The sequence below is a fragment of the Umbelopsis ramanniana genome (assembly GCF_025399195.1).
Source record: "Umbelopsis ramanniana AG unplaced genomic scaffold K450scaffold_9, whole genome shotgun sequence".
Classification (NCBI taxonomy): domain Eukaryota; kingdom Fungi; phylum Mucoromycota; class Umbelopsidomycetes; order Umbelopsidales; family Umbelopsidaceae; genus Umbelopsis; species Umbelopsis ramanniana.
The window spans coordinates 333,718-359,122 of record NW_026252095.1 but is presented as its reverse complement, the minus strand read 5'-3'; the positions used below and the strand labels follow the sequence as shown (position 1 = coordinate 359,122).

Genomic DNA, 25,405 nt, shown 5'->3' with positions numbered 1-25,405 from the left:
ATTGCAGGATGTTGATACCATTACACTTTGCGGCATGGACCATCTATACCTTCACAGCCATCATTTGCTACTTCTAAAATTACGCAATATCCACCCCATAGTCGAAGAAAAGCACATGAAATTATGGCGAATTGAAATTTTTTTAGCATTGGACGCAAATACAATGCCGCGAGGCAAACCGATAGATTATAAACTCTGTTGATTAATTCATAATCTTCGAAAACTGTAAAGTCAGGAACCAACTACATTCCTTTCCCCCACACTCTCTTTTTTTTTACATTATGAAATTGTTGGCGGTATGCCTTGGCGCTCTGGTATCACAGGTAATATGCTCATCGGCAGCAACCGAAGTCTTCATACGAAAACCCAGCTTTTGGTTAGCAAAGAATATTTTCATCTCCGTGATGATACCCGATATATCGTCCCACACCACTTGGGTGCTGGAAATTGGACAGGAGCTAGCTTCACGAGGCCATAACGTTACCTTTCTTTGCACGACTGGAAGTGAAAAGTATCTACGAGACTACCCTAATATCAACCTCTTGACAATGGGTGAATCGCCTCTGGTCATTAATCGAACGCAAGCTGCAGAACTGCAAGAAGATTCGTCAGAGATGTTCAAGTTTCAGAAATGGTTTTTTAGGACGCTCAATAGCAATTTACGGTCAGAGTTTAAGCAGTACTCTGAATATATTGCAAAATACAAACCAGATGTCTTTCTGTGTGACCATTTTGCAGATAGCTGCATGCGCGCTGCTGAAGAGCATGAAATTCCATTCATTGCCACTTCCACCACGGCCAGAGGCCCTGTAAGAGTCAAAGGTAAGTCTGTCTGTCGGAAGGGATCATGGCAAGTTTGAAAGACTGAATGTAATTAATCAACGCTTGAAAATTTCATACCATTACCCAATCATTTTACAGACGCAGACGCACCTTTCCTCAACGACCTCATGCTAGGAGAACCCACCACGGAGTATCAATCGATATGGTTGAGATTTCTCAACCGATACATCCTAGAGAATGTTATCCAGGGTATGGCCTCGTCTCTATTGAACGAAAATACTCCTGTGCGCAAAGACCTGGGACTCAAGTCAGCCAAATATGTCTTCTCTCGCAAGATGGACGATTCTGTCAAGCTGATCAACAACTTCTTTGGCTTGGAGCCGGCAAGACCTCTTGGCCCTTTGGTACGTTTTATTGGTCCCATCATGGCTTCCAGCTACCCATCGTTGGACGACACTACGGCTGCATTTCTAGAATCTCATCAAAAAGTAGCTTATGTGTCTTTTGGTCACCACGCATCACCAGTGGTAATGGACATCACAAAAGTGCTAATAGCACTATTCGACTCCGTAGAATCCGGCGTCCTTGACGGCTTTATGTGGGCCAGCGTTAGTCTTCCTACCTTCCCTGGGCATATAGTCAGCTCAAGTGGTGCAATATATAATGTGACAGATATGATCCAAAACGGTGCAAAATATGAACACTACAGGTTTACAACGTGGGCCGCTCAATTCGCCATCTTAGCGCATCCTTCCACTGCGCTGTTCCTGACACACGGTGGTGCCAACTCCATCTTTGAAAGTCTCTATTCCGGCACCAAGATGCTGGTTCACCCCTTTTTCACCGATCAGCCACAAAATGCAAGGATGCTTCAGTTGGCTGGAGCAGCGCTTACTTATAATCGAAAAACCACCAAGGCAACGGAAATAGCAGATCTACTTCGCAGAGTTGTTGAAGATGACGATCATATGTTTCAAAAGAACGTCAGCCGGCTGTCGGCTATAGTGCAGTTGAGAGCTGCGGATGCCATTCGGAACGGCGCGGCGGTGGTGGAAGAAGTTTTATTTTCATCCGATGAAGACGACCTACCTCATCTTTACGTGGCATCACGCAATATGAACTACCTCAAGGCCAACAACATTGACATAACGCTTCTTCTTGTCGCCATCGTCGGTGGCATCATGGCTAGCATCTTCATAATAGTCAAGCAATTAATCACTTACCTTATTGCTTGCAGTAATGCCAAGACCAAGCTGGAGTAGTCAGAGAACGTTGAACCATGGTCGCCTCTTATGTTAACAACCATTTCCAGAATTTTGTTTGTCATCGGTTTCCTATGCGCTACAAATACAATATCTTAATCAATTATAGTAGGCGCTCGTCAGTTGGAAATGCGTTTTGGGTGCTTTGAATGCATTTTAGTGAAGATGTGGTTGGTGTTGGCAACCGTACGACGGCAAAGAAACCGCCTGTGTTTTCTCTTCTATTAGGCAGTCGCAATGCCTCCTATCTATTCATTTGCTCTCCTTTGTGGGGTAAACCATCAAAGGCTCTTCCTTTTGTCATACCTTTCGGCAGCGTGTGGCAATGTCCACTTCAACTGATATGGATGTAAGAAGGTCCGAGATCCCCTAACCGAGATAAAAAATAAACGAGCTCATTTGTTGGTTGGAGTTTTATTGTAGTGGGTGGTGATGAATAAATGACCAAACGGTCCAGAAAAATCTTTGCGGCTAGCAAGAGCTACATAGCTAGCGGCATAACGATGTAGAATAGCCGTGCGTATAAGTGGACGTTAACAGCCGAGGTAAACGAGAATCATTTTGACAGGCTTGAGTGACTTGGTAATCGACGTATAAATCGAGCAATGTGCTGTCAGCTGACATATGCCTTACCAGCAAAACGTCGTTCTGAGCGAACCACCAAGTCTCAAAACGCAATCATGTCAATGCTTCAGAATTTACCTCTCGAGATTATCTTTAATATAATAAGCTATGTAGACGCCAAAGATCTTGTGTCAATAGTTCGTTTGAATCGATGGTGGGCAATACGATTCTATGACATGAGTCGAAAACTAGTCCTTGACACACTGGAAAGAGGTTGGATAGTACGAGTAAGTCGCCTTGATAATGACGAAGCCGTCCTGTTCTGTCTATCCTGATACGTTAACATGCCTCTTCTAAAGAATACCCTAGAGACAATGGACGACGTAGGAGACTCAGAAAGTACAGCCACTGTCTGTGGGATTTCGCTCGTTACCGTCCTGGATCACGTCGAACCTCTGACACTGAACTTGATCTTCAATTTACATGAAATCGCTCTCGATGGCTTCACTATACTGCCGCAACATCCAGAAAACCCGCCCTGTGTAAATCTTAAATATAATGGGCAAAACTCGGTCAGTGTTCAATTGACTTTTATCGGACGAAATACCAGTAGCAATCGTATAACCTGGATTGAACAACTGGATCCAGTCGACTGTATATTGGATACCTCCAAGGTTAGCGAGGAACACACAGAATCGTCTCCTTGGAACTCCAATATGCGAGTATCCACTTCACCAGAAGTTTTCGTCACATACAGCCTTATTAGTACATCAGCAGACCCTACCTCCCAAACTGCGCAGGCAGTCCTTGATACCCACGGGCAAAGAGAAATATCTGAAGAAGATGCGCCATATCTCCTGCGATTGGATAAGTTAGTATGTTCCTACAAGTGGTGGATATCAAAAGTTGAAGAGGCGGAGTCCGAGGCAAAACGATCCGTCGCCAATGACATGAACATATGGTAGATTTAACATGAAACTTCTTTTTATGGCATGTATCGAATGCTTGGTATAAAAGGCAGACATAGAGGGTTTTGTACAAATACAAGAAAGAGCTTGGAATTGCTTCCACTTGATGTTATTGTGATGTGTCATATAAATGAAGGGCTCCTTCGTTATTGCTAGTCACGCCTGCAGCAGCCAATACTGGAGAAGTATCGATATTGAGAGCTTCGATGCAGTTCAGCTTAGCCATTGCAATCTTGCTTTGTTGTATCGGAGCTTCTGTCTCCAACGATCCTAAATTCCATAATGCCAATTGACCGTTCGCTGAACCTGACCACAGCAATGGCTCCGTGGTGGGATTGACATATGCCCTAAAATGGCCATTCAGGGAGATAGCGTAAAGGAGTTAACTACTACTGTGACAAAGTTAAAACGTTGGAAAAAAGGGAGAGGGTCTTACAAGCTGTTCACAAGTGTGCCATGAGCATCATTCAGTCTTTTGACAGACACCTTTTTAGACTTGGCTTCGAGTTTGATCACTTGGACAGAGCCGTCGCCTAAACCAGCGGCTACCCAAGTACCATCATGGTTTATTCGCAATGAATAAACGAAAGGAGGGTTTACCATTTGGTGGGCGGTCGGATCGGTCTGATCTGAAAAAGGCGATATATTGTTTGTCAAATACTATACATAATCAAGATGTTCGCAAATTCGCATTCAACCTACTTGTATCGTAGCTTGTTACCATACTGCCCCGTGAAATATCCCATTGGCAAATAGTATTATCCATGCCTCCTGACCACAGTTCCCAAGGCTTTTTCGGTCTGAAGCAAGCTGCCATGCATAGCTGTACATTGTTGTTGGTAAGGAAAAAATTGGTAGTGAGAACCAAGCTAAGCAGGTGGATAAACCTACATTTTTATGTTTGCTTCGAAACTGTTTGTATAGCTTGTGTGATTCAAGATCAATCACCTTGACTTCACCACGGTCATCAGCTGTACATAAAAATGTATTCTTCTCATTTATATCTATCTGATTGCGAGCAAGAAAAAGTGATGATAAAATCAGTAGGTTTTTCATCCGAGGTATGAGCGTGGGTCTTTATTTACTCACTGTGTTGATCTCATCTTCAGAGAATTCATATTCTTTGGACGCTTCAGATAGAATCATGTCCGAGTTTCTCATATCAAACACAAGGACCTTCATAGCAAAGTTAAATTGATTGATCACACAGTGCTGATTCCTTGTAGCAACCCAAATTATATTGAAGAGAAAAATTTCATGGTTGTTACCTTGGATCCAACCGCCATATAGAATTGGGATATGCTTGCTTTGGATGCGAATCGTACGCTGCTAACTGCTGCCCCTTGTTTTGCAAACGCTTTAACGGCCTTACCCGTTCTAACATCCCATATTCTACAAGTTTCGTCCTCTAACAGGCCATGTAACGCATTACAAACTCAATTCCACAACCTTTGCTCCATGTGCATGTCAACTACCAACCTGATCCGGAAGCCAACAAACTCCCGCCAATGAAAGATTTGCTGGAATGGTCAAGGCAAATAACAGAGCGTTTGTGCCCTTTAAGCTGCTGTAACGGCGTCCAGTCTGGCATACTGTCGAGAGATCCAACACACACTGACTGACTGGTAAAAACGCAGTCAATCGCTGAGCGTGAAACTCATTTTTTAAAAAACAATGCGCGCGTAATTAAGAAGCGAAAGAAGGGTTTTAATTCTATGTGCAAAAAAGAAAGCTCTTGTAATTTCTTTTAATATCATTTTTGGGGATTATCGTTCAAATTTTCTCTTTTTTGTATTTTTGACTTCGTTCGTGGTGCGGATGGGGGAATAGCGAGTTTTTCATGCTTGGGGGTGTTTTTCTTCAAAGTATGCTGGACGTTGGTCTGGTTTTCTTATTTGAAGGTTATTGTTTAACGCTCAGCCATCTCGGCAGCTTCTTCCATTCCTCCTTGAGGGCCACCACCACCGGATCTCTTGGAAACACCAGAGACAATATCGTCAACTCGCAAAAGCAAGCATGCGGATTCAATGGCAGTCTTGACAGTTTGGACCTTGACGGCATTGGGTTCCCAGATACCATAGTCCTTCATGTCGACCACCTTGCCATTGTGACCGTCAATACCGAACGAGTGTTCGCCGTTGGCATGCTTAGCTCGGAGCTCGGTAAGGACCTTGATGGCGTTTCCACCACAGTTTTGAATCAAGGTGCGGGGGATGACTTCCAAAGCATCGGACACAGAGCGATAAGGCCATTGTTCAATACCTTCAACCAACTTGGCTTTCTCAGCAAGTTTGACGCTGATGGCCATTTCAGTAGCACCACCACCTGGTGCAAGACGAGGGTTGAAGAAAACGTTACGAGCAACGCACATGGCATCTTGCAAGTTACGCTCGACCTCATTGATGATATCCTTGCTAGGACCTCGGAGGATGATAGAGCATGCCTTGGGGTCCTTGCATTTGGTCAAGAAAGTGAAGTATTCGTCACCAATCTTTTCAATGTTGAACAGACCGCATCTGGTACCGACGTCGCTTTCGCGCAAATCATCCACTCGGTTGACAATGGTGGCTCCAGTAGCACGAGCGATACGGTTGTTATCCGTCTTACGAACACGACGGATGGCAGTGATGTTGGCCTTGACGAAGTAGTGTTGTGCGAGATCTGTACACGGAAAAGTGTCAGCAAACCATGACACCCAAATTCATATTAAAACCAATCAACCCCCACCTGAAACACCCTTTTCGGTGAAAACAAGATCAGGCTTAAGCTCAATGATCTTTTCACACATGGTCTTGACCTGTTCTTCTTCGATTTCCAAAATACGGTTCCAGTCGGCCTCCTTTGTGATTTCAATGTTGGTTTGAGATTCACCCTTCTTGTATTCCAATGGGCAATCCAAAAGGACAACACGGGGGTTTTCGATACGACGACGCATTTTAGGGTGGGTAACGTCCTTGTTGAGGATCAAGCCATCCAAAACCTTAGATTCCTCGATCTCACCACCGGGGATCTTTTCAACACGTGCATATCGCTTAATATCAACCTCGCGTTGACCAGTAGCTTCATCTTCCATGGCGACAGTTCGAACAGCATCGAGAGCAAGGTTGCACATGAGATCGCTCCAACGGCTGACAAATTTGGTGCCGAGCGATGACTTGACAAGAGCAAGCATCTCATCCTGATTGTTGACGTCGACAGGGACGGAAATGTCATCGATGACCTGAAGAGCGTCTTCCAAAGCCTTCTTCATAGCACTGATGATGACAATGGGATGAACGTTGCGTTGAACGTGAGGAAGAGCTTGAGCGAGCATTTCACCAGCTAAAAGAAAAAAAAAAAAAAAAAAAGGAGGACGAAATGACAATAGATGACAGGTCAGTAACAGACTCAAGTACACCTGAGGATTAAGAGATCCATCTTACCAAGGATGATGACACTAGTGGTGCCGTCACCAACTTCCTCATCTTGTGTTCGCGAAAGCTCAACCATGCTCTTTGCAGCGGGATGAGCAACTTCGATCTCTCTAAGAATGGCGTTACCATCGTTTGTCAATAGAATGCCTCCCATAGGATCCAGCAACATCTTGAGCATGGATCGGGGGCCGAGACATGTACGAATGACATCGGCGACTGTCTGTAAAGATGAATGGATAGGATTTGCAATGCGTTAGTCATGATGAGGTGGCTCGAGTGGATAAGGGGTGGATCGGGCTGTCGCAAACGTGATGACAGTTGGGAGATCTCGAGTAACCAGGGTAGAACGTACCTTAGCAGCGGTAATGTTCGAGAGCTGGGCCTTTCGTCCAGACTCTCTCTCCATGTTTGTATTCATCACGATGACCGGTGCCTGCATCTTTGGTGTAGCGGATTGTAGACCAAAGGAATCGCTGACCTTATTATTTTGCGTCAAATAAAATTTGAGCTTGTTCTGAAAACGCGTCGCTTGTCCCGCAAATTGGCCCAAATCAGTGACGACATCAAAAAATTTACTGGGATTTTTTCATACAAAGTTTCTTGCGTCTAACGAAGATTTTAATCCAATTTCTAACCTATTATACAGTATTGTTTCGTCTATGAATCAAAATGTTTTTACGAAGGATGCTACTAGCGGTCACGCAAGCGCTAACAATGGCAAAAGCACCTCCCACCATGAAAGTCCAGCCATAGCACCAAGTGCCTTGACAGAGATAGGTTCCTTGACGGCTAGCCTCTAGATCATAGAAAGTGCCAAAGATCAAACTGAACACTTGAGTGCCAAACGCTGGGGCATACAATAGCCAACCCCTGGAATCCACATATAAAAAACAACACATTAGTTACGTTATTCCCATATATGAGCAAATTACTGCCGCCCGTCCGTACTCCTGCACACGGGCATTGCAGTGACATGTCAGAAAGAAAAAGGCCTCACCAATTTCGTGCAAACACCTACAAATGAGAAGCAGAGAAATGCAGGGATAAGTCCAAAATTCTCATATCATTATTTCCATTGCATTGCAATCTCTACTTTACCTCAACACCAAACTCGCTGGTGATAGCTGGACCGATACCGAATCCTATACCATACGTAGTCGCCACTAACATGGTGCAGGGAAGCAAGTCGTGAGGGCTATTCACATAGTAGACTCCGTAGAATAGGGTTGCTGCCAATACGATGCATGCTACAAACATAAACCATATGCGCTGAATACCAAATCGTAGTTTGAGTGAATCGGACAGGGTGCCAAAGACAATGCGTGACGCGAAATTGAAAAAGCTGTAGACCGACACATTATAGTTTCGAAGATGCTGGGCAGTCGAACCTTCTTCTTCGGGTAAGGAGGCGAGAATTTGTCCTATCTCTGCTAGATAGATATAACTTTTTTTGGAATGCTCAATAGCGTATCCCAGCGGCCTCTATCAATTGAAAGCATGTACTTACCCGACACCCAGTAGAACGAAAAGAGCAAGAAAGAGAGATAATCCAATAGGATCTGTAAAGAACTGCCAGCCAGAGACATTGGGTTCCTCGTCTTTAGGCACTACCAATAAGGGAGTTTCCTCGTCGTCCGAAGCGGCGGGGCGGCGATGAGATGTTGTCACAGCCTCGTGATCGTGTTTAAATGAGCGGACAGTGAAAGATCCAGCAATCTGTCCGACTGAAATAACGAGAGCCATGAAGATAAGGAAACCATAAGTATCGTCATCGCCTTTGTAGAAATGGTCATTGATCTGTGAAAACACAAGACCACATAGACTAACTGCTGCACTGGTCATGCCCATGGTTAAACCACGATGTGCTCTAAAATTATGGACCTGGTGATCAATTGGGAGGAGTGAGTTTCAACCACACTGTGGGAGTCCTTTTCCATTCATGACAAACCTGAGAATCAAGAGCAACCAGATAAGCTGTCGCTCCACCCACTCCTACTAGGAGTAAATAAAAGACACACAGTATGAAATAATGGGGTAGGATGCCTTCATAGGTTTGTGCTAGCAACATGAATCCAGTGAATCCGAAACAGGCAGCGATTCGCAAGGAATTGCCAGTGCCAAATGTCTCGACTAGCTTTGCACATAGAGGACCAGAGAAGCTGACACCTAGGAATGTGGCAGTGCTTACGAAGCTGTTTTCAAGAGCTGACCAGTGGAATCGCTCAGCTAATGCTGTTCCAAAGGACGGATATACATATTGAGCCCCCGATACATTAGCAACAATGAGAGCAAAGGTGAAAGATAAAGCTAATTTCCACGCTGAAGGAGAATGACCCTCAGACATTATGTGAGTGGGGGGAAAGATAAAGAGATCTCAGGAGAGCAAGACTATTCAGTTCAAATTTTGGGACAGGCTTTTTTTTTATATATGACGAAAGGAATTACAGTAATTTGAAGCCAAATTCAAATCTACTTCTTCTCGGCTTGAGACTTGAGAACCTTCTTGACAATCTTTTGCTCCTCAATCAAGAATGCGCGAACAATTCTGTTGCGAACGCAGTGTGAGCAGCGGGATCCACCGTAGGCGCGGCTGACGGTCTTCTTGGTCTTGGAGACCTGAGCGTACTCACGGGGACGGAGAGCAATAACCTGTGGGGATTCCGTCATTAGTATGCCATGCTATGTATTTCTACACATTAAAGTCGTAGCACTTACACCGGCGAGCTTGTCACCGCAGTCACCGCAACGGGGAGCAGTAGCGGGCTTCTTCTCATATTGAAGGTTGAGGTTACCGCCTATAGTGGTAAAATTTCAGTTAATGAGCGTTCTCCATTCCATACTCATAATCAAAATCGGTGCATACCAGGAGTCTTGACGACTCTAGTTCTGTTGGAGCGGGTGTTGTAGGAAAGACGGCGTCTGTAAGTAACTCTGGGAGCCATTGCTGATTCAAGTTATCGGTCGAATGTGATTTAGGCACCGGGTGAAAATGAAGATAATGTCGAAGTTCACGTAAATGGTAGGTGGACGATAATGGATGGATGGAAACGTATTGTTAGTTGATGATTCGAATGATGGATGGATGGATTCGTTAGATGTTTTACCTATACAACGAAAAAGGGAAGGAAAGATGTCGGCAGGCTTCAGCACACCATAAAACCTGGGCGGGCGGGGAATAGCAGGCAGACTTTTGGACGGACTTTCAAAAATGGGGGTCCTTTTCGACAAAACGGAAGGGTAAAAGACGAATGTTCCAAAGTGTACAAATGAATCAACGAACTTCCATAACAGCGTTCTGTAATATAAAACGAACATTATCCACAAAACCAATTATCAATAGACCTCCCTTAACTCCAAAACAAAATGAAGTCATTCAAAACAATCAAGACATTCTTTCCTCCTACATGGTACCGGGAAAGCTGAAAAAATTCTTCAAGTCTCGGCCCACCCGAAGCCAAGTGGTAGAAACAGAGACTGTAAGCGAGCGTATCTGGCTAAAACGGAACAATGATCCTTTGTTTAACCCTATGCATGTTATACAATCTAGATCTCTTCCCCCAGTACAACGTTTCGAGCAGCCAGGCCTCGTAAACTAACCGAACAAAGATTCAGTGACCCACCATCGATTGCACAACAGCAACTTGCACAACGAATAGAGCGAGCTATTCTCAAGATGAATGCCAGCGAAGCGCTTCCTTCCCGATTTGTTACACCAGAACATATCAGGGTAGTTGGTGTAAGTACCACCCAGCTTTTCATCTCTCTCTTCTCATCTCAAAGCGTTAACATTTGCCTTAATTGTATATACCTTTTGGATGTCCCTTCCTCCTGCAGGTGAAAGCATTGTCTAATTTACAAAAATGTCACGTGTACTGGCGACCGTGTGGAGATGCCAAACAGACGGTAAGTAGCCATTCATCCGCTTTTGCAAGGTACAAAGTACCAAATAGAGTTATTCATTCTTCACTACTAGGATCAAACAAAGCAGGCGCTGAAGACGTATCAACCCGTACTCACTAGGCTCATCCAAAACCATGCTCATATGCGACGACCTGTGGCCATAAAGTACATTGAAGACCGTGATGGAGAGGAACTTGAAAGTATCTTTAAGCAACTCAGTCAAGAGGAACAAGAGCCAGAAAACTCCCTAAAAAGTCAATAAATACCACTTCTCTGTATCTTGCTGTAGAGAATTCCCCCACCGAGAAAAAAATAGAAAAAGTATAAAAGGTTCTCCTTAGTGTATTTAATGTTTGCACGCGCCACATTGGTTAAATCCACCACAACTCGTTTGTTCCCGCGCTTCATGTCTACTTCTACATTACTCGCCGATCGCCAAGCTGCCGTTGCTCGTCTCGAAGCCAAAACCTTCTTTGAACAACTTACCAAGAATGAAAAGCTCTATGCTCATTACATGGCCAAAGCTTCATTTGCTGGCAGCCGAATCATTCTGGCCCAAACCAACCCACATGGTCCCGAGATTTTTGATCTCATTCAATCTGTCTTCACCACCAAGGATGGCCGCATGGTCGACATAGACCAGCTACAAAAAGACAGGTATAGAGCCCATAGCTGAGCTGATTGTCCCTCCCCCATTCTTACACCTTTTTTTTTTTGGGTACCAGTGGCGTGTCCAAAGAATCGTTCGAGGACTTTGTTCAATATGCTACGCAATTTCTTGGCAACATGAGCAATTATCGCTCCTTTGGCGACCGCAAGTTCATTCCCCGAGTATCTGCCCAAGACATTCAGCGCATTGTTGAGGCCAGTGCTCACGGTCCAAAGGCATTGGCATTATGGGAGTCCACAAAAGAAGAAATCTTCAGCGTTGAACCCAGCGCCAAGGCACTTCTTGGCTTTCCAGAAGATGGTCATGTTTCTGGCTACTATAGTTCCAACATCACTAAGGCAGACATTAAACTGGTTCAAGACTATTGCGAAAAAATCCCACTGGATCCTCTCAATACCAGGTAACGGAAATGGAATCACAAACGTGATCGATTTTAAAACTCTATTTGACATGTCTTTTCCCCACGTTTCACACAGGCTATTCAAAGACGAACAAGGCTACCATCTGCGAATTGCTTCAGCGGTTGCCAAAGATCCAGAATCTCATACATTGCCCAACGGAGCCTCTCTTACAGTGCAATATGGTGATTTTAGTGAATATATGGCCGAAGTGGCCAAGAACATCAAGGCAGCCATACCGTTTGCAGCCAATGAAAATCAAAAGGCCATGCTGAACCATTATTTCCAATCCTTTGAGTCGGGATCTATAGATGAACATAAGGAGTCCCAGCGATATTGGCTGAAGGACGTTGGCCCTGTGGTTGAAACCAACATTGGATTCATCGAGACGTACCGTGACCCGCAAGGTGTACGTGCGGAATGGGAAGGTTTTGTTGCCATGGTGAACAAGAGCCAAACCGAAAAGTTTGAAAATCTCGTCAAGAACGCTCCCAATTTCATCTCACGCCTACCCTGGCCCAAGGACTTTGAACGGTCCGTCATTAACAATGCTCCCGACTTCACGTCCTTGGAAGTCCTCAACTTCGCAACAGCAGGTCTACCAGCGGGTATCAATATTCCCAACTATTCTGATATCACACAAGTTTTGGGCTCCAAGAATGTCTCCCTTGGCAACGTTTTGACAGCACACGCACCGACTATTCGATTCCCGTTTGTGCGAGATGAAGATTATGACATGTATATCAAATATCGTCTTCAGGCTTTCGAGGTCCAAGTTGGTACGCACGAATTGGGTCATGGTACTGGCATATTGTTTACTGAAGACGCAAGTGGCACCCGTAATTTTGGCGATCATATCATCAATCCCCTGACCAATCAACCTATTCAACATTGGTACCAATCTGGCCAAAACTTTAATTCCGTGTTCAAAAACATTGCTTCTTCCTATGAAGAGTGTCGCGCTGAAGCTATTGCCATGGTGCTCATTCCTCACCTGGATATACAAGCCATTTTCGGGCACGAAGGTGAAGAGGCTGAGGATGTCATCTTCACCAGTTATCTCAACATGGCGCGAGCAGGTCTGACTGCGCTTGAATTGTATGACCCGCGAGCTAAAAAGGTAGGCTTTTATTTTATTTTGGGAGGCGTTCGTAAGCTGAAGATATCTTTGTGGGACTGCATGGGATTTATTTTTAACCTTTTGAATAATTTTTTTGGGATGATAGTGGGGTCAAGCTCATAGTCAAGCTCGCTATGCTATCCTTCAAGTCATGATCGAAGCCAAGTTAGCTGAAATTGTATACACCGATAATAACCAGAACCTTGAAGTACACGTCGATCGATCCAAGATTAGAAGTGTGGGCGTCCCTGCTATAGCCGACTTTTTAAACAAACTCCAAGTCTACAAGGCTACAGCAGATGAACAGGCTGGTACTGACTTTTACAACAAGTGGACGAGTGTCCCTGAGAGCTGGCATGCCTACCGCGAAATCGTCATTGCTAAAAAGTTGCCTGATCGTGTGTACGTCCAAGCCAACACTGTCATTAAAGACGATGACACGGTTGAATTGTTGGAATACGACGCTTCTCCAGCTGGCATGATTCAAAGCGTTATTGAGAGAAAACTATGAAGAAAGAATGTTGTTAATAAAAACGGATGAGTCTCCCCCCAGAGAAAGGTTACACTGAACTTGTCTATATTTATTGCTAGAGTATTTTCTTCCAACTGCTCCGTTTTTATTTTCTTTTGCTTGGATGCATGGCTCAGCAATCACTGCCCTACAATCAGCAATTGGGTTTACCGAACTCTAATGTGCCTTGGCGAGCAGGCCATGCAGCAGGTAAGGACGCTTCTGCTTTTATTTTAAGCGTTCGTTTCAAACTCGCTCACTCTTTTTTTTTGGTGGGTGGTCAGTGTTCCAACCACCCTATGTGATCGTGTACGGTGGTGTCAAAGATCCAACCGCCAATAATTCTGGCACCTTGACAGGATCAGACGACGTTTGGGCATGGAATGTCAATGGTTCATGGTATAACCCGCAACCCATTGTACAGACTACCTCAGGTACTTTGCTACCTCAGGTATTATTTCAAGCCCTCAATTTACCCAGCCAAGGTCAAATGCTGGCTATCGTTAGCAACACCACAGGAGGATCAACCATTGGTACACTTCAAGTCTTGGACACTACGTCTTGGTCATGGAGTTTTCCACCACCCCGTAAGTTCATTTAGTTTCATGTGCTGCAGCACATCATTTTGCAATATATATATATTTATATTATCCTGTGGTATGTGGCCAAAATAAAACTAATCTCAGCTATGACCCTGTTTATCCATCCTTAGAAGTGCAACCGCCTACACGAACCCAAGGCTTCTCTGCCATCATCGTTAATAACACCGTTTATTCCTATGGAGGCTCTTCCGTCGACGTGAATGGTCTCATCCAATCTAACTCGGTTCAAAATACCTTATCATCAATGGACGCCAACTCCTTTTCATGGAGTAATGCGCCTAATGGTCCCGCCTTAACTGAACACGCGTCATGTTATCTTCCCAAGTGTAACTGTATGATTACTTTTGGCGGCTCGTCTACTGGAGTTGCCAATGAAGTACTAAGCGATGTTAATATTTACAACCTGGGATCGAGTACGTGGAATCTAAACTACGCCGTGGGCTCGGTTGGCGGAGCGTCTCCCGGCCCAAGACGACTGCACACCGCCACATGTCTGACCGATAAAGCGATTATCTATGGTGGTGGTACGAACCAACCGGTCGATAACGATGTTTGGATCTTGGATGCCAGTGCCTGGCCGACTTTAACTTGGCTACGGCAAGATACAAACAAGGCGAATGGCCCCAGTATGCGAATGGGTTCGTACAAAATTTGCTGTACTGATGAGAAGGTTGTGATAACATGTAATTCTCATTTCCTACCACCCGTTTGTATTTTTAGGTCACTCCGCCGTTTATGACAGCTCCTCCAAAAATATCTATTTCTACGGAGGGTGGGGTCCTAGTGCTACCAACGATAATAATATGTATGTGTTAAACAGCAATAACTGGACCTGGTCATCCGTACCCAGTACTGGTTATCCTACGGCGACCACGTCGTCCAATAGCCCTCCCTCAGCTTCATCAACGAATAACACGCCACCTACAACTGGTCATAGTTCCCTCAACACTACTCCCATCATTGCTGGTTCTGTTGTGGGTGGTGTTGTTGCCATTGCCGCCATTATCCTTGGCATCGTCCTTTATCGCCGACATCAAAATAATAAGTATATCGTAACAGACAAGGAAGTGTTTGTCCGCGAAGGCTTTCCTCCAGATTCCTTTAAGGATGGGAGTAGCAAAAATCTGACGGAACACGGAAACAGCTCTTTCGGAATGACGGAACCCACCAACCAAAATGTAGTCAATACTAGCAATCGACACTCAACTGCCTGGACGCTTAGTACCATGAACGATTCCGTTGGTCGAATGGGTACTATGTCTGAACTTGGCGATCGAAATTCTCGCTTCTTATCCGGCGTGCTGGAGATGATGCCACCTATAGCCCACAATGATTCAGAAGGTTTAAGCCGGGATTCGAATGACTCTGGACGAAGGAGCCCGTTCGATCGAAACTCTCATCCCAGCAACGGATTTTTGCAATTTCAGGGACCTGGTCAAACTCCCAATGAATTCGATAGTTATGAGCGACAAAAGCCCAACGAATATTCTAGAGCCATTACATCACCACATGCCAATCACAGTGTTAACATTGATCACCGCTTGAGCCAACCTATTAGCTATCATGAAGGCGCTCCTCTCAGCAGCAGTATGGAAGTATTCCGCAGCAGTATGAATACCACCAGTGATATGGTTGCTCCTGTGATGATTACACATGCCATTGCAAAGCAGACGGATAATACCATCCCACCTGCGGCCAACTCACAAAATGTGGACGACGATGAGGCATGGACCTTTGCTGATTCTTTATCGTTCAATGGTGATGGACCTCCACCTATTCGATACATACCTCCTTCTGGATCCAGTCGACACTTCAGCGTAGCCACTACGTCGTCATCTCCCAGTGCTGCCTTGTATGCATCCAAACATTTGAGTCGAAGCACAATACCACTGACCCATCATCAGCACTCCAGCGTTCCTGTTGCCCGACCTGCCACGCCGCCCAGTGCTTCATTGCCCAATCTATCCACCTCCAGTGTGCCAAGCACGGGTGGTAGTGATATTTACCGCGCTGTCAGTCCCCTGGATATGCTAGCAACTTTAGGAAATATGCCAGATACCAGCGAAGTGGTCATTGAATCCCCCCGCGATAGCGTGGCACCAGAAAGTAGTCGCCAATCAAGTTCAGATGTACTCTCGACTCCGGAAAGCGAAATTCGGACGCCTTCCGAAGCTACATCCGGATTTATCGCAAGTCTTCCTGGAAGGTATACCGCGGACCTTGAACGATCGACAATTGAAGGTCCCTCCAATAGCGTTATCTTTGTTCAAACTACGGATAATCATACACCAAGAACCATCAAATGGTTTGGTAGACGAGAAGCTTGGGAGCGGGAATGTCGCACTTTGATGAAGCTTCGCTCACCTTATGTGGTCGAGCTGGTAGAAGTCCTGACCATTCAAAACCAGAAGAACAAGACTCAGCCGTCGGAGGAAGAAAATGTTCAATACGCGACGGTGATGGAATGTCTGGATGAAACCCTTGGGTCTATTATCCGTCATGCTCGACGCAACAAAAGACGAGCCCCAGGTTTGCATGCCATCATCAAGGAAATTACAGAAAGTCTTGGATGGTGCCACTCACGAGGTATTGCATTCTGTGACCTCAAACCAAGTAATGTAATGCACAATCGTCGTAATGGGCACTGGAAACTCATCGACTTTGAAGCAAGTCGTACCATTGGAGAAGAACTGGTTGGTGTAATTACTCCTCGATACTGTCCACCCGAGGTGGCTCGTGCAACAACTTATGGTCTCGAAGGAGCCAACGGTGTTGTGGCGGCTGCAAGCATCGATATGTGGGCTTTGGGATGTGTGGTTTATGAACTGGAGACCAACAGTCCTCTGTTCCCTAATAATATTACGGATTCTACCATTCTACACTTCATTTCACATCCCTCTAGCACGACACCAGCCCTCAATAACGGACTGCGATGGAACGATGAGTGCGAGCTGGAAATTCCTGGATTGGATAGTCTCATACAAGACAGTCATTCGCGCACTTTAATTCGCACCCTTCTTAGCCGAGATCCAGCAAAGCGAAGCGATGTTGCTTCTGTTCTGGTAAGTACACAGGCTTTTTTTTGCAAAGTTGACTTTCGAATGGCAATATGTTTTGACAGTACCTACATTTTAGCGATCAACTTACCTGAGACAAGCTCAACAATTGCCTCAACGAACTCCCAGTCAACGCGGTCAGCGCCATACCGTGGATGTTGTAAACAATGTTCTGCCTCAAACTGCAGACATTGTCACAAAGGACTCCCTTCCGACTGAAGGACCATGATATCACTGACTTTTTCTATACACACATTCATTTGTTTCCTTCTACATGTTTTTGTTTGGGCTCTATCATTTTACAACTGCACACACAGTCCCTTTCTCTTCTCATCACCTTGTTATTTGTATCAAATTCTGCTATTTTTCCAACATGGAAGTACATAGACAAAGACAATCTGTAGTTTTAGCAATCATTTACTTCAACATTCATTTACTTCAAGAAAAAAAAAACCACTAACATTTATATCACATTCCCCAATTTATCTGGGCGGCGTATTATTATTTTGTTCCAGTGCTGTCATTGATGGCTAAATGCTTGCTTTTACCTTTTCCATCCTATATTCCATGGTGATAGTCCGTACAACCTGGTGTCTTGTCGGCCTTGCCGCAGCATCCATATTGCAATTCAATGTACCAGGTCGAAGCTCCAAATCAAAAGAGGAAGAAAGTATATCAGAATGCGTAGTTTGTCGGGTTCATGAAAAACTAGCACAATAGACGCACTTACCGTAAGCTTCGCTTTGTCAGACTGGGAGCCATTATTTTTCAGTCCAGACTCTAGTGAAAAGATAGCCGTCGAACATGGCTTAGGTAGGACTCTAAGATACGCGAATGATCCGCCAATGCGTGATGATATTGATAACATGGTATAACCCAAATATCAGCTGCGTTGGAACAGCTACAGACAAGGGGCGATTGTTTCCAGCTTGCTACTGCTGCGTTGAAACAAGGCTGTACTGCCATGGACACTTTGTCTATCTCCAAAATCCAATGTATGGGCAAAGAAAAGGGTTTTTATCGCAAAATATGCTTGCTTGTCGCCATTGAACCTCCCTCTCCATTTTCGTTAACAGATGCAGTAGCTTTGACCAAGTGTGAGCTGGATACAGCGAGTCAGTCACTTCCGCCGGAATGCGCCAGCATAACATCTGAACAAAGTCTTTTGCAGTGTATTAGGTATTTGCACCTAACCAACTCGTTTCTGTAGCCTCTTTGTCTGACCAGAGAATTGGAGATAGGTCACTAGCTCAAGTACCGCAATGGTGGACATCCTACAGTGGTAAATGACTATCAATTTGATTTGCAGATGATCCGTTTGAAGAGGTAATTATTAAAATGCATTTACTAGGTTATCTTCGACAAGTAGGTCTGTATTGCCCATATGACAGGTTCATGCATAGTTTTTTAAGTAATGCGATATGCTAAAACCCCACTAGTTTCTATGTGCTATGCAATGAGACACTTTATTGAACGAGGTAAGTGTTTAACAGAGGTATTGGGCTTGCTTCAATAAAGGAGATATTCTACTTATCCGTCTCGACCGTACTTGAGATATTTTGCTAAAATTGCATCGAAACATCACTGTCAATCAATTAATCAACTACGATATTCTACGACAGCAACAACAAGGCCTCATTTATCAGTACAGGAAAGAACAACAATCAATGGAAAGACTGAAAAACATACAGGTGGAAATCGAAAGGTCGTTGAAACAAAATCAGGCAAGTTAAACATTTTTTTACTTGTTTTCAGTCTGATTCATTGGAAATGATGTGTTCAGACTCCAACAGGAATACTCCAAGATACAAACCGATGAACTTCACCGTGCACAAAAACAAGCTACCGAACTACAGAACACACTTTCCCAACTCGCTGATGAATACAGTATAGCTATGGATCAGATAGTCGATATGGCCCTGCAAAAAATGACAAGTGTCGCAGAAAGAGAAGAGGAAATAACCAATCATGTGAGTGACCGCAATGTCAATCAGCATTCTTATATTATGGCTCAAAGGTTCTGTAGGTCATTGGTGAATTCGAAGTCTATAAATCACTTGTCATGGGTGCGCTTGAAGAAGCTGGGTCAATGCACAGCGATATACATACTGTATTGGACAAATTAGAGGTGAACTAACGAATGGCTGTTGTCGTTTTAGCCGCCCTCTCCTTACACAAGTGTCATTTTAGTCTCACGAAGTGCGACTGCTAGAAGGATTGGAAGATTCTGTCGACAAGATAAACACTACCATGTATCAAATGACGGAGAGGTTCACAACACAACTGCAAGGAACATGTCTTTACTCCAATTTACTCCCTTTCAACTGGCTCAAGTCCATCGTTTACCACATACAGCATGGTTTCACGCTGACCATGGGTAACCATTCATTATGTTAGCTTTAACAAGGCATATAAACTACTAATTGATCAATATCATAGCGAAAGCGGTGTCAGTCTTACTGATTACTATCACTCCATTAGCCGTTTTACTGCAGGGGTTGAGACGTGAATTCGTCTGGTATTTGTTGACTGTAGGCAAGGGATATTCGCTGGTATGGAGTATCGGCTTTTAGCTCAACAATCATTGACTTGTCTTCTGATACCATTAGTCTGGCTCTCTATATGGTTACACATTTCTTCCAATATCCTTGGGTGTATACTGGTGTACATCCTGCTTCATGTAAGCTGAGCGGTATAAAGGACCGTTTTTTTTTTTTTTTTTTTTTTTTTTTTTTTTTTTACATGGCGCACTAATACAGCTCCATCACTCTATGTTCGTGTAAAAGGTTGGAGTTACATCCATGGCAGAGGTGCTGGTGTGGTTATGGATTACGCAGATGCTGACGACTTCATCTTGGGATAACTAATAGCGGAATACCGACCTGTTCCAAAGCATAGGTGTAAATAGATATAAAGCACTCTTTATTCATTCTTCGTTGTTTGTATGAGTTAAATTGGGGGCAAAGAAAAGAAAAAACTTGTTATGATGGAAAATGCAGCAAATAATCAATGGACGAATAAAAAGAAATGATCGAGAAACATAGAATGATACGGACTATTACACCCTTGTGGCTAGTATCTCGTTCTTGGTATCGCGTGATTCGCTTGTATCAATTTCTCTAAATTGGCCAGTCTCAGTTGAGCTCTCACCGTGGAAGACGCTTTCCCTACGATCCAAGAGTTTCTCGAGATCTTCATCAGAAATGACCTTATCCCCTTGAGCGACAATTTGCACTTGTTCGCCGTCTTCAGATGCTAAAATATCAGCCAGTTCTCGTAATGATGTTTCACGTTCCCTCTTCTCGGAAGGTGTCAAGGAGGCCACGGGTGCTCTGAATTTGCTGCTGTGAATCACGAGCTTTTCAAGACGTCTCTTTGCAGTTGCACGTTCTAATATCTTGGCTTCAACAGTGTTAGCAGCCACAAATCTATAGATAAGTACAGGTTTAGTCTGTCCGATACGATGCACTCTGTCTTGTGCTTGAAGATCCATTTGAGGATTCTAAATGATTCAAACGTGAGCAACAGTTACAGCCAGGTAACGTATGGTATCTCTTGAAAATGCGAAAACTTACCCAGTCGCTGTCAAAGATGACAACAGTATCGGCAGCAGTGAGGTTGATTCCCAAACCACCTGCGCGAGTCGACAGTAAGAAGAGACGAACATTGCTTTCGGGGTCATTAAAGTGGGCGATCTGTTGACGACGTTCTTCCTGAGAAACGCTTCCGTCCAATCGACAAATTGGCCAACCCTTGAGTTCGGTTGCCCAATCTTCCAAGATGTCCAGCATTTTGGTCATTTGTGAGAACACCAGCACCTTGTGATCGCGCTCAAAGAGAGCTGTCAATAATCGGTCCAGCAAAAGCACCTTTCCAGATTGAGCAGCAAGTTCATCGCTCAGAACAGGTTGGTTGGTAGCTCGGTCGATGGGCCAGTCGAACAGGAATGGATGATTGCACACTTTACGCAATTGCATAACAATGTTCTGCAAGTGCAAACCGTTGACTTGCTTAAGGACGGTGGATAGCTCATGCTTCTTGCCAAGTGTTGCGTTGTCAACCACTGATTCGCCTTGCTTGTTTTCTTTCCCACTAAAGAAATCTCTATCTCCAACATCTTTGTAGCTTGTAGTTTGGTTTCCTCTCCTGGATCGCCTTGGTCCATTCGTTTCATCCAACATTTCCGATTCTTCCTCCTTGTTATTGACACTTGTATCGGTCATTTGCGCCACAAGATGTTTACGCAAATCGCGACGGATGATGGCATCATACAGTTCTTTTTGTGGCTTTGTAAGCGGAGCGTACAATAAATATTCCTTCTTCCTGGGCAGAGATTTTTCCACATCAATTTTTAGACGTCGAAGCAGGAATGGTCTTAAGATCATGTGAAGTTTGGTCACTACTTTATCTTCTTCTTCTTCTTTCATGATTCTGTCGCGTCCACTTTGTTTGCTCATGTCCGAGAAATCGAACCATGATTGGAAGGTATCCAAATCGTTAAAAATCTCAGGTAGTAAGAAATTAAGTAGACTCCACAACTCCGCCAAACTATTTTGCAGTGGTGTTCCGGTTAGAAGCAAGCGGTTGGCGCTCTTGAAGCTCTTCAATTCATGAATCAACCTGCAGTTCAGGTTCTTGATTCTGTGACCTTCATCGACAACAATGTACTTCCAGGAATACTTTTGCAGAAATTTGCGATCATTCATGACAATTTCGTAGCTGGTGACGACAATTGGAAAGTCTTGCTGCATTTGCTTCTTTGGTTGAAGCTTTCGATTAATCATATGCAATCTTTCTTCTTTGGTACCGTGATACAAAAGTACATTGATACCAGGAGTGAATCTATTGAAAGTATAATGGTAATTAATAAGTGGATACAATGATAACAGCAAGGGGAAGTTGATTCTCATTACTGACCTGTGGAACTCTTGTACCCAATTAGCCAAGGTGGAAAGAGGTGTGCAAATAAGGTAGGGTCCAGCGACATTCATAGCTTTAAGATGTGCGATGAATGCAATCGTTTGGAGAGTCTGTTTGAGTGAATAAGTTAGTCAACTATGAATTCTCTGTACTCACATCGTCGGCAATAGCTAGAACACTAACCTTTCCTAAACCCATTTCATCTGCTAGAATTCCATTCAATCCGTTCTCCCACAACGTAATCAACCACTCTACACCTGCCAATTGATAGTCGCGCAAAATACCTCCAGTGACCAGAGCCGGCTGTTGGGCAGAGGCGGATGGCTTTGTTCGTTGCTCATCAGCATCCTTGGCAGCTTTATGGTCTTCTTGGATGGCTTCATCAATGTTCTTCTCTCCGACTTTTCTTCGCTTGAGGTCTTCAGTATCAATATAGTCTTCCAGATTATACCCATCTTCCTTTGCCTTTCGTTTTTTGGCGTCTGTATTCGCGCCTTTACGAGTCTTGGTGGGTGCGGCGGTAACAGCCTTTTCACCGCTTCTAGTTGTTCTAGCATTAGTTGATTGCTCTAAGGTGGGTTGTACTGGCTCTTTATCTGGTTTCGCGTTTGTCTTGGAAGCTCTTTCTTTGGCCTCCTCCTTTTGCTTTTCCATTCTCTGCCCCAATATAGTGGCATAAGCAGATGACTGCTCGAGCAAGAAGTGAAGACTTTTGAGACGGTTATCCCGGACGTTAGCGTCAAATTCTTGCTTGGCCTGATACAAAAATTGATAAATATCAGATGCTGCGTTAGCAATTTGACAAGTTACTTGACACATACCTTTGCTAGGACAGACTGTTCTTCTTCCTCAGTTGCTTTGGCAAGTTCCTCCTCCTCTTGCTTCATAGCTTCAGTTATAATATTTTCATTTTGTTCAGGTTCTCCATCACTGGCTAATGGAGTGGTCTGCGATGTTGAGACCTGTAATATACGCGGTGAGTTTAGTCATTTTGACAGTAATTTCTTAGAAACGAGCAATGCCACATACAGGTGAGGTTTCTGACTGAATCTCACTATTAGCAGTAGAGTCTACCTCAGGCTTGGCACTAGAGGCAGCGTTGTTGAGGTTACTGGAAGTCGCAGTAGACAACATGATCTGCAGCGTGGCAAAGGCGAGGTTGCTGCCAAATACTGGTTTGACTGACACAAAAGTCGCGTGTGGGACGTGGAGTTTAAATATAATTTTTTTTTTATACATTTCAATCTCGATTCATCGAATGCTATCCATCCATCCTTCTTTCCTTCTCTCATCCATCCATCCATCTATCCTATTTGAACTGTAAGTACTCATCTATCTTTCTACTGCATAGCAACACATGGACAAAGGGATGATAGCAAATGTTTACACGAGCAGCAATTTGAGGACTCGTATTGAGTCCTCGGCTGTTATGACCCTTTTTTATGTCATAGTTACACTGATTTGTCCATCGATCTGTTATTGAACGGTTTTAATTTCATTGTTTCATATTTACTAATGATTTGATTATCACAGGTAACGGCCAAGGTATTTAGTAGTGGTGGTGATTTTATTCTAGAATATGCGTGCAATAAATTACTTTTTCAATGAACAATGTGAGGTTTTGAATGCAAGCGGTTTGGTGCCTGGTTGGATATCGTAGAGAACAAAAGCATTGCAAAAGCAGGTCGTCGACCATCCTTCCACAATATTCCTAGGGTTTGTTTATTAATGAAATGGAGTCGTATTTCTTTGAGCATATCTGCTGCTTAGCAACCAATGCTCAGTGTCGCGATCGCTTTCGTCCACTAACATTGCGATCTATCCAAGTGGTATATGTTACATTCGAGGTGCCCATCAGGAAGCCATAGAAGACATTTTCTTTAGCTTATGTTCGATATCTATCAACAGCTTGTCCACAACTTGAAGGTCTTGATTATCAGCCGCCTTAAACACAGTTTTCAAAGCGGGAAACCTGCTCCAGTAATCAACTACCTCCCTGATAGCGTTCAATGAAAACTTGACGGGTGGGCGATTTTCGCAAGGAGAGTGTGCATCCAAGTCTTGTTTGAGGCGTTCCATAATGCATGCGAACATGCCCCATAAAGTTTCCCAATTCCACCCACTGTTGATGAGGAGTATACGTTGGCATGTCTGCTCAAACTCAAGAGCGTCCATCATGTCTTTGACATCACTGATTGTATGACAGACTTCTGCAAGGTCGCTCCCGAGAGATTTGCTCATCATTTTCAAATTACAGGCATTATTCCAATTGTGATTGATGGAGATGGTTGCCCCGATATTTTCAACTTGATGCCACCATCCAGATGGAACAAACAATGTTGTTCCGTCGACTTGATAAATTACTACTCGCTTTGCTTCAGAAAACCGTGGAAACTTCTTTTCATCCACATCGCGAATGTCATATACATTGTTGCCAAATTTATCTTTAAAAAGGTGTTCTTGTCCAGGCGGAAACAACGTCCAGCGCTTGACTCCACAAATGTTACTGGACCATGAATATGATCTATTTACTGGTGTTAGAGAAACCCGATTTCTTTTTACCACCAAACTTTGCAATTTACCTGTAAACATCAGCATGGAATGGTGTGAACGTCCCATCCCCTCCCATATATACAAATCGATAATCGTCTGGGTCTTCTTCGTCGCGACTTGGCCAGTACTCGTTCATCCAGTCATCTGGATCGTGTGGGAGATTAGATACAATTCTTCAAGCATAATTAAATATATTTACTTACCCTCGAATATATCTGGTACCTCATAGGCGTGATAATCCGGGAAGGCCTTCACAAAGTGCCAGTCCTTGAGGTAGTACCGTCCGGCGGACTCTTCAGCATTCGATTGCCACATTTCAATGAACTGAGCAAATGTCATGTTTCCTCGTTTTTGATCAGTAAAGTCGCGCTCTAAACAGTCTGCAACTTGTACTTGAGCAGCACCAAAAGTTTGAAACAGGAACTGGAAATTGGGTTCGGTTGTAGGATTGTGATTGTCATGGTCTCTGGTGGTCGTCTTCTTAATCGGCTGAGCCCACTCCGTGCGAGCTCTCCAAGACGCTGTCAAGGCAGGTCCGATTAAAGCTGGCTCATTCTTCAGCAGGTGCTCGGCAAGAAAGTGTTGGTACGAAGGAGGTTCAGCATAATAGGTAATATCCACTGCGTCTAATTTCCTATCAGACATCAATGGTAAACAGAAGGAAAACATTGAGCTTCCACCACCG

General features: G+C 44.1%; 12 protein-coding genes across 12 annotated transcripts; 6 read left to right on the top strand and 6 right to left on the bottom strand.

Moving 5' to 3' along the window:
• Positions 1 to 281: 281 nt before the first annotated feature.
• Positions 282 to 2,133, top strand: K450DRAFT_297892 (uncharacterized protein; the record flags this gene model as incomplete). Its single annotated transcript, XM_051593676.1, has 3 exons — positions 282 to 296; positions 324 to 822; positions 922 to 2,133. The coding sequence occupies 3 exons, from the start codon at positions 282 to 284 to the stop codon at positions 2,043 to 2,045; spliced, it is 1,638 nt and encodes a 545-aa protein (XP_051447549.1). The 3' UTR covers positions 2,046 to 2,133.
• A 411-nt stretch (positions 2,134 to 2,544) lies between these two features.
• K450DRAFT_227681 (uncharacterized protein) lies at positions 2,545 to 3,752 on the top strand. The gene is made up of 3 exons (XM_051586772.1): positions 2,545 to 2,590; positions 2,682 to 2,896; positions 2,969 to 3,752. The coding sequence occupies exons 2-3, from the start codon at positions 2,726 to 2,728 to the stop codon at positions 3,572 to 3,574; spliced, it is 777 nt and encodes a 258-aa protein (XP_051447548.1). The 5' UTR covers positions 2,545 to 2,590; positions 2,682 to 2,725; the 3' UTR covers positions 3,575 to 3,752.
• Positions 3,631 to 5,217, bottom strand: K450DRAFT_227678 (uncharacterized protein). Its single transcript, XM_051586771.1, has 7 exons — positions 5,057 to 5,217; positions 4,846 to 4,985; positions 4,667 to 4,753; positions 4,469 to 4,585; positions 4,280 to 4,400; positions 4,014 to 4,206; positions 3,631 to 3,924 (listed from the first exon to the last, which is right to left on the bottom strand). Exons 1-7 carry the CDS (start codon positions 5,166 to 5,168, stop codon positions 3,687 to 3,689), a joined length of 1,008 nt encoding a protein of 335 aa, XP_051447547.1. The 5' UTR covers positions 5,169 to 5,217; the 3' UTR covers positions 3,631 to 3,686.
• A 46-nt stretch (positions 5,218 to 5,263) lies between these two features.
• K450DRAFT_227673 (uncharacterized protein) lies at positions 5,264 to 7,488 on the bottom strand. Its single transcript, XM_051586770.1, has 4 exons — positions 7,343 to 7,488; positions 7,000 to 7,210; positions 6,305 to 6,898; positions 5,264 to 6,238 (listed from the first exon to the last, which is right to left on the bottom strand). Exons 1-4 carry the CDS (start codon positions 7,427 to 7,429, stop codon positions 5,487 to 5,489), a joined length of 1,644 nt encoding a protein of 547 aa, XP_051447546.1. The 5' UTR covers positions 7,430 to 7,488; the 3' UTR covers positions 5,264 to 5,486.
• A 398-nt stretch (positions 7,489 to 7,886) lies between these two features.
• Positions 7,887 to 9,585, bottom strand: K450DRAFT_227671 (uncharacterized protein). The gene is made up of 4 exons (XM_051586769.1): positions 8,939 to 9,585; positions 8,498 to 8,871; positions 8,089 to 8,434; positions 7,887 to 8,004 (listed from the first exon to the last, which is right to left on the bottom strand). The coding sequence occupies exons 1-4, from the start codon at positions 9,332 to 9,334 to the stop codon at positions 7,984 to 7,986; spliced, it is 1,137 nt and encodes a 378-aa protein (XP_051447545.1). The 5' UTR covers positions 9,335 to 9,585; the 3' UTR covers positions 7,887 to 7,983.
• K450DRAFT_170931 (uncharacterized protein) lies at positions 9,460 to 9,932 on the bottom strand (the record flags this gene model as incomplete). The annotated part of the gene is made up of 3 exons (XM_051584130.1): positions 9,460 to 9,639; positions 9,706 to 9,785; positions 9,854 to 9,932. 3 exons carry the CDS (start codon positions 9,930 to 9,932, stop codon positions 9,460 to 9,462), a joined length of 339 nt encoding a protein of 112 aa, XP_051447544.1.
• On the top strand, positions 9,851 to 11,551 carry K450DRAFT_227659 (uncharacterized protein). Its single transcript, XM_051586768.1, has 5 exons — positions 9,851 to 10,009; positions 10,086 to 10,466; positions 10,538 to 10,726; positions 10,825 to 10,893; positions 10,964 to 11,551. Exons 2-5 carry the CDS (start codon positions 10,239 to 10,241, stop codon positions 11,150 to 11,152), a joined length of 675 nt encoding a protein of 224 aa, XP_051447543.1. The 5' UTR covers positions 9,851 to 10,009; positions 10,086 to 10,238; the 3' UTR covers positions 11,153 to 11,551.
• Positions 10,825 to 13,678, top strand: K450DRAFT_227654 (uncharacterized protein). Its single transcript, XM_051586767.1, has 5 exons — positions 10,825 to 10,893; positions 10,964 to 11,547; positions 11,616 to 11,960; positions 12,037 to 13,078; positions 13,185 to 13,678. Exons 2-5 carry the CDS (start codon positions 11,240 to 11,242, stop codon positions 13,587 to 13,589), a joined length of 2,100 nt encoding a protein of 699 aa, XP_051447542.1. The 5' UTR covers positions 10,825 to 10,893; positions 10,964 to 11,239; the 3' UTR covers positions 13,590 to 13,678.
• Positions 13,460 to 17,745, top strand: K450DRAFT_227648 (uncharacterized protein). Its single transcript, XM_051586766.1, has 4 exons — positions 13,460 to 13,799; positions 13,874 to 14,176; positions 14,305 to 14,829; positions 14,912 to 17,745. Exons 1-4 carry the CDS (start codon positions 13,718 to 13,720, stop codon positions 17,464 to 17,466), a joined length of 3,465 nt encoding a protein of 1,154 aa, XP_051447541.1. The 5' UTR covers positions 13,460 to 13,717; the 3' UTR covers positions 17,467 to 17,745.
• A 958-nt stretch (positions 17,746 to 18,703) lies between these two features.
• On the top strand, positions 18,704 to 20,110 carry K450DRAFT_269281 (uncharacterized protein; the record flags this gene model as incomplete). Its single annotated transcript, XM_051592921.1, has 8 exons — positions 18,704 to 18,725; positions 18,802 to 18,952; positions 19,031 to 19,217; positions 19,274 to 19,375; positions 19,438 to 19,624; positions 19,687 to 19,765; positions 19,857 to 19,927; positions 20,007 to 20,110. The coding sequence occupies 8 exons, from the start codon at positions 18,704 to 18,706 to the stop codon at positions 20,108 to 20,110; spliced, it is 903 nt and encodes a 300-aa protein (XP_051447540.1).
• A 31-nt stretch (positions 20,111 to 20,141) lies between these two features.
• Positions 20,142 to 23,330, bottom strand: K450DRAFT_227641 (uncharacterized protein). The gene is made up of 6 exons (XM_051586765.1): positions 23,197 to 23,330; positions 22,989 to 23,129; positions 22,351 to 22,923; positions 22,165 to 22,277; positions 20,823 to 22,089; positions 20,142 to 20,749 (listed from the first exon to the last, which is right to left on the bottom strand). The coding sequence occupies exons 1-6, from the start codon at positions 23,299 to 23,301 to the stop codon at positions 20,306 to 20,308; spliced, it is 2,643 nt and encodes an 880-aa protein (XP_051447539.1). The 5' UTR covers positions 23,302 to 23,330; the 3' UTR covers positions 20,142 to 20,305.
• A 691-nt stretch (positions 23,331 to 24,021) lies between these two features.
• On the bottom strand, positions 24,022 to 25,365 carry K450DRAFT_170813 (uncharacterized protein; the record flags this gene model as incomplete). The annotated part of the gene is made up of 3 exons (XM_051584125.1): positions 24,022 to 24,691; positions 24,750 to 24,864; positions 24,924 to 25,365. The coding sequence occupies 3 exons, from the start codon at positions 25,363 to 25,365 to the stop codon at positions 24,022 to 24,024; spliced, it is 1,227 nt and encodes a 408-aa protein (XP_051447538.1).
• Positions 25,366 to 25,405: the final 40 nt, after the last annotated feature.

Excerpts from the sequence above, each read along its gene's own strand:
- K450DRAFT_227681 (XM_051586772.1), top strand. The coding sequence starts at position 2,726 with ATGTCAATGCTTCAGAATTTACCTCTCGAGATTATCTTTAATATAATA. Across the intron at positions 2,897-2,968 it reads AAAGAGGTTGGATAGTACGA|AATACCCTAGAGACAATGGA; the intron begins GTAAGTCGCCTT and ends CCTCTTCTAAAG.
- K450DRAFT_227678 (XM_051586771.1), bottom strand. The coding sequence starts at position 5,168 with ATGCCAGACTGGACGCCGTTACAGCAGCTTAAAGGGCACAAACGCTCT. Across the intron at positions 4,207-4,279 it reads GGTAACAAGCTACGATACAA|ATCAGACCGATCCGACCGCC; the intron begins GTAGGTTGAATG and ends CGCCTTTTTCAG. Across the intron at positions 3,925-4,013 it reads GGCACACTTGTGAACAGCTT|GGCATATGTCAATCCCACCA; the intron begins GTAAGACCCTCT and ends TGGCCATTTTAG.
- K450DRAFT_227673 (XM_051586770.1), bottom strand. The coding sequence starts at position 7,429 with ATGCAGGCACCGGTCATCGTGATGAATACAAACATGGAGAGAGAGTCT. Across the intron at positions 7,211-7,342 it reads CGAACATTACCGCTGCTAAG|ACAGTCGCCGATGTCATTCG; the intron begins GTACGTTCTACC and ends TCATCTTTACAG. Across the intron at positions 6,899-6,999 it reads CACTAGTGTCATCATCCTTG|CTGGTGAAATGCTCGCTCAA; the intron begins GTAAGATGGATC and ends TTTTTCTTTTAG.
- K450DRAFT_227671 (XM_051586769.1), bottom strand. The coding sequence starts at position 9,334 with ATGTCTGAGGGTCATTCTCCTTCAGCGTGGAAATTAGCTTTATCTTTC. Across the intron at positions 8,435-8,497 it reads TTCGTTCTACTGGGTGTCGG|TTATATCTATCTAGCAGAGA; the intron begins GTAAGTACATGC and ends TTCCAAAAAAAG. Across the intron at positions 8,005-8,088 it reads CCAGCGAGTTTGGTGTTGAG|GTGTTTGCACGAAATTGGTG; the intron begins GTAAAGTAGAGA and ends TCTCATTTGTAG.
- K450DRAFT_227659 (XM_051586768.1), top strand. The coding sequence starts at position 10,239 with ATGTTCCAAAGTGTACAAATGAATCAACGAACTTCCATAACAGCGTTC. Across the intron at positions 10,467-10,537 it reads AAGTGGTAGAAACAGAGACT|ATCTCTTCCCCCAGTACAAC; the intron begins GTAAGCGAGCGT and ends TATACAATCTAG. Across the intron at positions 10,727-10,824 it reads AACATATCAGGGTAGTTGGT|GTGAAAGCATTGTCTAATTT; the intron begins GTAAGTACCACC and ends TTCCTCCTGCAG.
- K450DRAFT_227654 (XM_051586767.1), top strand. The coding sequence starts at position 11,240 with ATGTTTGCACGCGCCACATTGGTTAAATCCACCACAACTCGTTTGTTC. Across the intron at positions 11,961-12,036 it reads CTGGATCCTCTCAATACCAG|GCTATTCAAAGACGAACAAG; the intron begins GTAACGGAAATG and ends CGTTTCACACAG. Across the intron at positions 13,079-13,184 it reads ATGACCCGCGAGCTAAAAAG|TGGGGTCAAGCTCATAGTCA; the intron begins GTAGGCTTTTAT and ends TTGGGATGATAG.
- K450DRAFT_227648 (XM_051586766.1), top strand. The coding sequence starts at position 13,718 with ATGGCTCAGCAATCACTGCCCTACAATCAGCAATTGGGTTTACCGAAC. Across the intron at positions 13,800-13,873 it reads GCGAGCAGGCCATGCAGCAG|TGTTCCAACCACCCTATGTG; the intron begins GTAAGGACGCTT and ends GTGGGTGGTCAG. Across the intron at positions 14,177-14,304 it reads ATGGAGTTTTCCACCACCCC|TGCAACCGCCTACACGAACC; the intron begins GTAAGTTCATTT and ends CATCCTTAGAAG.
- K450DRAFT_227641 (XM_051586765.1), bottom strand. The coding sequence starts at position 23,301 with ATGTTGTCTACTGCGACTTCCAGTAACCTCAACAACGCTGCCTCTAGT. Across the intron at positions 22,924-22,988 it reads AACAGTCTGTCCTAGCAAAG|GCCAAGCAAGAATTTGACGC; the intron begins GTATGTGTCAAG and ends TTTTTGTATCAG. Across the intron at positions 22,278-22,350 it reads ATGAAATGGGTTTAGGAAAG|ACTCTCCAAACGATTGCATT; the intron begins GTTAGTGTTCTA and ends TCACTCAAACAG.